The sequence below is a fragment of the Erinaceus europaeus genome, chromosome 7 (genome assembly GCF_950295315.1).
Source record: "Erinaceus europaeus chromosome 7, mEriEur2.1, whole genome shotgun sequence".
Taxonomy (NCBI): domain Eukaryota; kingdom Metazoa; phylum Chordata; class Mammalia; order Eulipotyphla; family Erinaceidae; genus Erinaceus; species Erinaceus europaeus.
This window is the reverse complement of record NC_080168.1, coordinates 86,395,135-86,404,930: the sequence shown is the minus strand read 5'-3', so window position 1 is coordinate 86,404,930 and position 9,796 is coordinate 86,395,135. Positions and strand designations below refer to the sequence as shown.

The following is a 9,796-nucleotide window of genomic DNA, read 5'->3' as shown; positions in this document are numbered from 1 at the left end:
CAGACAGTGTAAAGGGAGAGAGTTGCAGAGGTAAAGCTACTTGCAGGGGTAAAGCTTCACAAGTGGTGAAACAGTGCTACAGGTATCTCTGTCTCTCTCCCTCTCTATCTCCCCCTTCCTTCTCAATTTCTGGCTGTTTCTAACCAATAAATAAATAAAGATAATAAACAAATTTTTAAAAAGAAAGAAAAAGGTGAAAGATAGCATGGGGGAAAATGTACCCTTTGCAATTCAATTAGAAGAATGTATCTAGACAGAACAGATGCCAGAAAAGTGAGCAGAAACATGGAAAGAGAAGTTTACTGGTGAGTTGACCAACATCACTGAAGTATGAACACGTGATATGGTGTTAGAGGAAGCAATCAGCAACACATGTTCTTGCCAACAATTAAATCTGAATGCACAGTGCACTGCTTTGTCATATACACAGTCTAGTTTTGAGCTTGGCCTCCACCACATTGGAGGAAGCTTGTGCTGAAGTCTCTCTCTCTCTCTCTGCCTTCTCTGTCTCTATCTTAAAAAGAAAGAAGAGAGAGGAGAAGAGAAAAAAAAATCTGATTGGAAGCAAACTTCCAGACCAACACAACCACAGGGCAGGAATGTGGAAAGCAGAAAAACATGTTAAACAACATCAAAAAAAATTCAGAAAGGAAATCCTAGAAGGCAAGTGGCTTAGTTTCTTCAACATGTAATAGGTGGCAGAGAAATAAAGGGGAAGTTTGAAAAATGTAGATTACATGAAATTTAAGAGGCCTCTGAAACAAAAGCCTTCTTTATGAGGACTTTTGATTCTTATTCACATAACCTAGAGGAAAAAAATTTTAAAAAAGAAAACAACTGGGGACATTTCACACCCATTGATATTAGACACTATTATATAACACATATTTCTTTTTTTTTAATTTTTTAATATTTATTTATTTCCTTTTTGTTGCTCTTTTTTTTTTTTATTGTTGCTGTAGTTATTATTGTTGATGTCGTCCTTGTTGGATAGGACAGAGAAATGGAGAGAGGAGGGGAAGACAGAGAGGGGGAGAGAAAGATAAACATCTGCAGACCTGCTTCACTACCTGTGAAGTGACTCCCCTGCAGTTGGGGAGGGGGGGGGGACTGGAATTGGGATCCTTATGCTGGTCCTTGCGTTTTGTGCCACGTGTGCTTAACCTGCTGCGCTACCGCCCAACTCCCAGCACATATTTCTTTTTGGTTAGAGTTGCCTACTGGCTTCAAAAATACGCCTGAAAATCTCTCATCAATACTTCAGGGGAAGAACGGAAGGAGCTTCTTGTAAATGGAATACAATAGGCAATGTTGAATCATCAGTACAGCAGGGTGATAGGTATATGTCAATTCAGCCTAATATCCTCTCTACCTAGCGGCATATTTAAATATATGACATAAGTTTCATGACTAGCAAGTGAATTTAGTGGTCAAATAGTGAATCTAGCAGCTACAACACAGAATTTCTATGTGTGAGGCCCCAAGTTTGATTTCAGACTCAAGTGTCAGGGTAAGGCTCTTGTTTCTTTATTTCTATCTTTTATAAAATAACAAAATCGCAGCCAGGAGGTAGCACAGCAGGTTAAGCACACATGGCACAAAACACAAGGACCCACATAATTACAGATCCCAGTTCAAGTCCCGACTCCCCACCTGCAGGTGGTGGGGGGGTCTCTTTGATGAAAAAAAAATGGCCTCAGGAGCAGTGGATTTTTAAAATGACAAAATATTTCTTTGATAGTACTTAAGAACTAAAAGCAATATACAAGCCAGTTTGGAAAAGAGGAAAATGAAGTGAGAGAAAAAATATATGTATCCGTGGATGGAAATAGATAATAAGAGGAGATGGAGGTCAGGTCAATATTACATTATGAATGAAAAACTAGAGTAAGGGAAATAGGAAGATAGCATAATGGTTATGCAAAAGATTTTCAAAGCCTAAGGTTACAGGTTCAATACCCAGCCCATAAAGCAAAGCTGAACAGTGCTCTTATCTGTGTGTGTGTGTGTGTGTGTGTGTGTGTGTGTGTGTGTGTGTGTGTGTTTCTCCTTTTCATTCTAAGAGCTTTCCCAGTCTACCATGTGAGCAAAATGTAAGTCAGTCTCTTACTCCTCTCTCTATTTCTCTCTCTCTCTCTCTCCTCTCTCTCTCATGCCCTAACATGTTTTGTTTTCAATAAAGTTTAATTTACCTGGATTAAAAAAAAACTAGAGAAAGGAAAGGATTATATCAAATCATGCTTAGATGACTGAGTAAATGAAGCCATTACTAAATATTGGTGTTGATCTGCCAGAGAAAATAGTTCAGCTGGTAAAGAACTCAGGACTGGCATGCCTGAGACTCTTGGTTCTATACCCAGTACTGCATGTGCTGAAGTAGTGGTTAGGCTTCTCTCTCTAATATGAATATGAATATATATATTCTTAAACTAAATAAAATTGTGTGTTTGTGTATTGAGCAGTCAGGGAGATGGTTCAGCAGGTAGAGCACATGCTGTGTGTGTGTGTGTGAGGTTCCAGTTTGACCCCTAGCACTATATATAATGGTATCTCATAAAATAAATCTTGATGCACGTGTGTTGAATTCATTATGGAAAGTGACACTGATGTTCTTTTTTTAATATTTATCAACATGAGAGAAAACAAAAGAACAAAGAGAACCAGAGAGTCATGTTGGCACATAATGATGCTGGAGGTCAAACTCAGGGCCTCAAGCTGAGGTCCAAAGCTTTAACCACTGAGTCACCCCACCCCCAGAAGCCATAATACATCTTTTTTCACCCTTACCAGGCTTTCTGAGAAGGATTCAAACTTAATGATCCCAGAAAGGGGAGGCTGAGAGATATACGCTGCATTAGGAAAGAAGACAAAATAATCTCCAACAAGATGATTGTTTAATGCATCCGACACTCTATGGCTTTTTAAAAATTTTTAACAGATTTGTTTTACTGGGTGGGGGGGAGTGGGGTTAGAGTGTACAAACAATTCTTGATTAGTGTGGCTCTCCAGACTAACAACAAAGTGAAAACACAAAGTCCGTGGGCTATTGTTGCTTGATGATTTCAACCAGGGAAACCCATTACAAGATTTCTCATTTGTAAGTCTGGTGCCACATGGGACAAAGGTGCTATGAGGCTGAGAACTGGTTACTCCTGGCTGGATGACAAGCAGCAGGACAGATATGGCCAGAGCTATGGGTAACCTGCCCTTGACTTTGTGATAAATTAAGCAGCTGGGAGCTTCACTGCTTCTTAGTCCTTAGTATCCAAATCAATGATAATTTTAAGCCTTGAGGAACTTTTGTTGTGATTATTGGAAATTGAGCACATAATTACTGTGAAATTGAATTGTAAAAGAAATACCTAGTATAGATGTGAGATCTATGTCCCTTGACAAATCCTCTAAAGTGCTTCTAAAAAAGAAAAAAGAAAAACTGTAATTCTAAAACCTTAATCTCATTCACCCAAAGATTCCCTCCCCCTCCTACAAGAAAGTTCTCATTGCCCATTTATGGTGATAAGAATAATGCAAAGTGGGTTATGGTCTTAAATATAAATGTAGCACACAGCTCTCTTTTATGTTTTTTTTTTTAACTTATTTATCCATGTCTGTGGCCTCTATAGTATTGCCCTGAGAAAGCTATTCCTGCTGTGGAGTTATACTGCTTGAATAATGTAAGATTCTCGAGCAGCAGGTCTACCTGCTGGCTTCCCCAGCGAAAATAACAGGACACCCCACCCACCCACCCCCAAGCAAGCGCTAACTAGAGCAGGACCTCAGGCTCTATTAGGAAGCTTCTTGTTGTTGTTATAGCTGATGCCACCTATGCCCTCCAGTATATTCATGGGCAGAGGAAACACAATGGTGGAGTTCTTCTCTGTGGCCACAGTGGTTAAGGTTTGCAGGTAGCGCAGCTGCAGGGCTATAGGGGATTCTGTTAGGACCATGGAGGCCGACTTCAGAGATTTGGAAGCATTCATTTCTCCTTCAGCTGCAAGGACCTGGAACAACAAAAACCAAAAAGTGTTAAGAAACACAAGTCGCATAGACGAGAAGGCTCCAGATTTAAGAACATTGGAGACCAGTGTGTGCTTACCTTTTCTAACTCACCACGAACTGTATTTAATCACCCCTCTTCTATTTTTAAAATTTGTTTTATTTGATAGGAAAGAGAAGACTAATAGGGGAGGGTGAGATAGAGAGGGTCTGTCTCTAGAGGCTGGGGAGACAGCATAATGGTTATGCAAAAAAAAAAAAAAAAAAGACTTTCATGCTTGGGACACCAAAGGCCCCGGAACCACCAAAAGCCAGAGCCAAGCAGTGCTCTGGTAAAAGCAAACAAAAAAACACAAAAACATCTGCAGCACTGCTTCTCCCCTGCAGGTGGGAACCAGGGACTTGAACCAGGATCTTTGCCCATGGTAACAGATATGCTCAACCAAGAGCTCCAACTCCTGACCCCAATAACCTTTCCCTTTAATTCTGAAGTAAGTACTTAATATAGAAGCATGGGCACGAAGACAGCCACATTAGAATAACTAGCTTTTCAACAGATGGAAACGGGAGCGAACAGAGATTCTGCTGCCCTGACTCTGGGGTGAGACTTGGGAATTGGAATTCAGTTTGTTCAGGTCTTTTTGGGAGACTTTGATGTGTTGCTGGAGTTGGGGCCCACTTTGCTAAATCACTGAGAGCACACTCCCCTTCCCCCAATTTGTCCCAAGACATATTAAATCTGTATTATGGTACATTAAACTAGTTACGATCTACTAGTTTAAGAGAAAGTCTGGAGGCCGGGCATTGGAACGTCCCTTGAAGGCACACACCCAACCAAGCCCCTGGTCCCCAACTGCAGTGGGGAGCTTCACAGGTGGTGAAGCCATACTGTAGTTGTCGCTCTTTCTCTATCTCCTCTTCCCCTCTCCATTTCCCTCTGTACTATCAAATAAAATATAATAAATAAACAAACAGATTTAAGAGGAAATCTGTTAAAACCTGAAAAAAAAAAGGGGGGGCTGGGCAGTAGTGCAGTGGGTTAAGTGCACATGGCACAAAGCACAAGGATCAATGTAAGGATCTCAGTTCGAGCCCGCCCTACCCCCCCACCCCAACTTGCAGGGGGAGTAGTGAAGCAGGTCTGCACGTATTTTATCTTTCTCTCCCCCTGTCTTCCAGTCCTCTCCCGATTTCTCTCTGTCCTATCCAACAACAACTACAATAATAACAACAATGATAAAACAAGGGCAACCAAAGAGAAAATATAGTCTCCAGGAACAGTGGATTCATAGTGCAGGCACCGAACCCAGCAATAACCCTGGAGGCAAAACAAACAAACAAACAAAAAAAAAACATGAAAAAAAGTTTTATTTTAATCAAACTAATCGTGAAATCCCAATCTGCTCCATCTCGCCAGGTAGCAAAACCCCCACCCCCCACCCCCACCCCCTAGTGCAGGGGTCCAACCCTTACCCGGGCCCTGGCTTCCCGGGTGGCCTCGGCCTCAGCAGCCATGGAGCGCTGCAGCTGCACGGGAATGCGCACGTCCTTGATCTCCACGCGGGCCACTTGGATGCCCCACAGCTCGGTGGCATCATCAAGTAAGGTCTGTAAGCAAATCAAAAGAAAGCGAAGTGATCACAAGGCAGAAGCAGCCCGGGTGTTTTCTGAGTTGTTTTTGTTTGTTTGCAAGACCAAATCCGCTTATTTCACTCCATTTGGATTGACAACCTTTGGAGTGAGCATGGGGAAGGAGGTTGTGCCTTCATTACTCACCCCCTGATGGATCTCTCTCTCTCTCTCTCTCTCTGTCTCCCCTATCTCATATGAAGTAATCAAAATAAATCTTAAAAAAAAATAGATCAGGTGGGAATTCCATTGAAATCTAGAAAAAAATACATGCTGCCTGAGAAATAGAAGCATTTCTTCTGGAATGATCGAAACAAAATATAGTCTCGCGGGCTAGGTCGGGAGCCAGCAGGTTACGCACACCGTGGCGCAAAGCTCTAGGACCGGCTCAAGGATCCCAGTTCCAGCCTCCAGCTCCCCACCTGCAGGAGGGTCGCTTCACAAGCAGTGAAGCAGGTCTGCAGGTGTCTTTCTCTCCCCCTCTATGTCTCCTCTCCTCTCTCGATTTCTCTCTGTCCTATCCAGCAACAAAAAAGGTATAACAACAATAACAACTACAACAAGGGCAACAGAATGGGAAAAATATCCTCTAGGAACAGTGGATTCGTAGTGCTGGCACCAAGCCCCTAGAGGCAAATAAATAAATAAATAAATAAAAATTATATATATATATATATATATACACATATATATATGGTCTCTAACTCTTTCTCTCTGTCTATCTATATATATATATATATAGTCTCTAACTTCCTCAAAAAACATATCATACTTTGGGTCTCAAATAACATGGCCAAGAAACACAAATTTCCCAACTCCCTCCTTCCTCTTCAGATTTAAATTGGTACATTGTGATTTTTAAAGATCTAAAATTACCAACTGAAACCTTTCAATCTAGAGCAGGTGTGTGTACAGCAGGCAGCAAGCAGTTCTGTGAACAGCTGGTATTTATAGTAATTGATAGTCAAAATGAAAGCCTTAAAGATGCAGGATATACTTTTTATTTATTTATTTTTAGTTTGATAGGACAGAGAGAAATTGAGAGGGCAGGGAGAGAGATGCTTATAGTACTGCTTCACTGTTCATAAAGTGTCTTCCCTACAGGTGGGGACAGGATATTACTAATTCTTTAAATATTTATTTATTTTTAATTTGATAAGACAGAGAGAAATTGAGAGGGAAGGAGAGATAGGGAAAGACAGAGAGACACCAGCAGCACTGCTTCACTGTGAAGTTTCACCCCTGCAGTTGGGGACCTGGGGCTTGAACCTGGCTCCTTGTGCATGGCAACATGTGTGCTCAACCAGGTGCACCACCACCATACCCCAGTTAAAAATTCTTTACCTGGATGCTGTGGGCAATCTCTTCTCGGCCGGCCAAGATTTGGGACAAGGTCTGTGTCCCTAGGACATTTCTGAGGGTGGTCTGAGCCAGTAGAAATGTGGCCTGGTGGACATCATTCACATTAGCTACTGCGGAGACAGCACTGTAGATTCTGTAATAGACGACTCCATCCACCTGGGTGGTCACAGAGTCTCTGGTGAGGATCTGGAGAGCAATAACAGGGAAAAAAATCATTTATGTCTATGACTTTTAGTTGGGGCCTCACTCAGCAGCATTAGGTAGTTCTTGCACTCCCTCTAGAGGGTGACAATGGTAATGACAACTCATATCTTCAGTCACCAAAATGTGGTTAGAGTTTATCATCCTAGTTAACAGAGAAAGTTCCTACACAAGTGCAATCTATACCTTCCCCTGTGAAGTTACCTTATATTCCATATTCTCTAGTTCTATTTTTCTCCCTCATTAAATAGTAAATATTTAACAAAAATAACCAACAAAAATAACCCTCCACCAAATTAAATTTAGCTTCTTTATACAACGGTTGATCTACTCTGTTATTTTCCCTCCCCTATTAGTCTAACAGCTGGATTATCTCTTTCTCTTCTTTCAGGCTTTCTCCTTCCTAGTCACTTGCTTCTTTGTAATTTTTTTTTTTTTTTATTTTGGATAGAGACAGAGAGAAAGAGAAAATAGAGAGAGAGAGACCTGTAACACTGTCTCACCACTCATGAATCATCTCCCTTCTTTCCCCCAGGGTCCTTGAACATAGTAACCTATGCACCAATGCCCATCCCTACCCCCACACACACACTTGTCATTCAAGTTTATGCAGTGTGAATTACCCTCGCCCTTGAATTCATTCTCTTTTAGCAAAACAAAGCCCAGTGGTTTCAGAAGTCATGTAGGGCTCATTCAACAGACCTTCGTGGAAATTTAGTTCATCCTCACTCTTACAGTTAAAAAATAAACTGTAAAAATTCAACTAGCCATTAATAGGAGAGATAGAAGTTTTCCTTCTAGTAGCATATTTATAACCAGTATTACCTCTTGTGGAGGAATATTGCAGGTAACAGTTCGGAGATCAACTTTGACGAACACATCTATGCAGGGTAGGACCAAGATCAAACCTGTGAAAAAATATGGCTCAATATTTCGCCTTATTGCAGCAACTACATGTTGGCTCCTAGATATTTGTTAAATTATTCTCATGAGACTAAAAATGTTTCTCAGATGATCTTCAATAAGTATACTAGATCTTCAAAAAACATGGTTTTTTTTTTAATGATTTATCACTGCTCTTGCATATGTGGTGTTGGCATTCAAACTCAGGGCCTTTACACATGCAAAAAATGCCATCTATCTACTGAGTTACCTCCCCTTGACTTAGGGGAAAAAAATATCTCCTTTAATAACTAAAAAAGTATCTTCCTGGCAATGAAACACTTTTCTTATTAAAACTACAGAAACTTACCATTTAATGTTTAGGTTTTAAGTGTAGAATACTTAGTTTAACAGTCCAGGAGTTTGTACAGTGGGCAGAGTGCCTACACATCAGGTTCTGAGTTCAATCCCTAGGGCCAAATATGCCTGAGGAATCTCTGGCCCTCTCTCCCCCTCTTCCTCTCCATCATGATCTCTCTTTCATTAAATAAAAATAAATAAACAAATAAACAATCTACTTGTATACAAGTGTACAATTTGACATTGGTTTTAAAAAATCGAAAGGTAGAGGAGTTGGGCAGTAGCACAGTGGGTTAAGTGTAGGTGGTGCAAAGCACAAGGACCAGCATAAGGAGTCTGGTTTGAGCCCCTGGCTCCCCACCAGAGGAGTCGCTTCACAAGTGGTGAAGCAGGTCTGCAAGAGTCTATCTTTCTCTCCCCCTCTCTGTCTTCCCTTCCTTTCTCCATTTCTCTCTGTCCTATCCAACAACGACGACAATAAAACAACAAGGGCAACAAAAGGGAATAAATAATTAAAAAATATATATATATATATATAAAGAATTTAATAAAAAAATTTGAAAGGTAGTTTTCCTTTACTATAGCTATCACATAAAGGTTTTAATTAGTAGACTTGATTTTGGAAATCAGTGTCAGCTTTCTCATTCATCTTCAATTATACTGAAGGAATGTTAGTTACAGTTAGTCTTCCATTAGTATCCCTAAAGCCATTGTACTGCAGATTTTTCAGTTTCTCCATCTCTGTGTTCTAGTTCATATATAACAGTCCCAAATGGTAAGCACTTTTTGGGGTTTTTTTATTTTTGCATCCAGAGTTATCGCTGGGGCTCTCTACCAGCACTATGAATCCACTGCTCCTGGAGGCCATCTTTTTCCCATTGTTGTTGGATAGGACAGAGAGAAACTGAGAGAGGAGGGGAAGACAGAGAGGGGGAGAGAAAAATAGACTCCTGCAGACCTGCTTCACTGCTTGTGAAAGCGACCCCCCTACAGGTGGGGAGTCCAACTAGGATACTTGTGCAGGTCCTTGCGCTTCATACTATGTGTGCTTAACCCGGTGCACTAACCCACACTTTTACTTCTCTTTAATTTGCTGTGTTTTTCTGTGGGGAAAGAATAGAGATAAGAAAACTCATCTGAAAAGATAAAATAAAATAAAAAGAAAACTCATCTAAACACCCTGTGGTTAATAACTTAACATTAATTAAGAATGCCCCCCCGCAGGGATTACAAAGAATTACAGGTCCTGTGAGAAAGAGTGACAGCCATCCAATCTTATTTACTTGAAAGATTTTGTGCTATTGCTTTCATTCTGGAAGAAGAGAAGAAATTTTAGGATGAATACTATGTAAAGTACTGGAGGCAG

At 40.7% G+C, this 9,796-nt stretch overlaps 1 protein-coding gene across 1 annotated transcript in view; it reads right to left on the bottom strand.

The window, feature by feature from the left end:
- Positions 1-2,909: 2,909 nt before the first annotated feature.
- Positions 2,910-9,796, bottom strand: part of STOML3 (stomatin like 3) — a 31,180-nt gene continuing 24,293 nt past the window's right edge. The window contains exons 5-9 of the mRNA XM_060194903.1: positions 8,014-8,096; positions 6,970-7,173; positions 5,470-5,604; positions 3,776-4,001; positions 2,910-3,412 (exon numbers count right to left, since the gene is read on the bottom strand). Coding sequence (XP_060050886.1) covers positions 3,777-4,001; positions 5,470-5,604; positions 6,970-7,173; positions 8,014-8,096 — 647 coding nt within the window. The 3' untranslated portion in view covers positions 2,910-3,412; position 3,776. The remainder of the gene's footprint in view (positions 3,413-3,775; positions 4,002-5,469; positions 5,605-6,969; positions 7,174-8,013; positions 8,097-9,796) is intronic.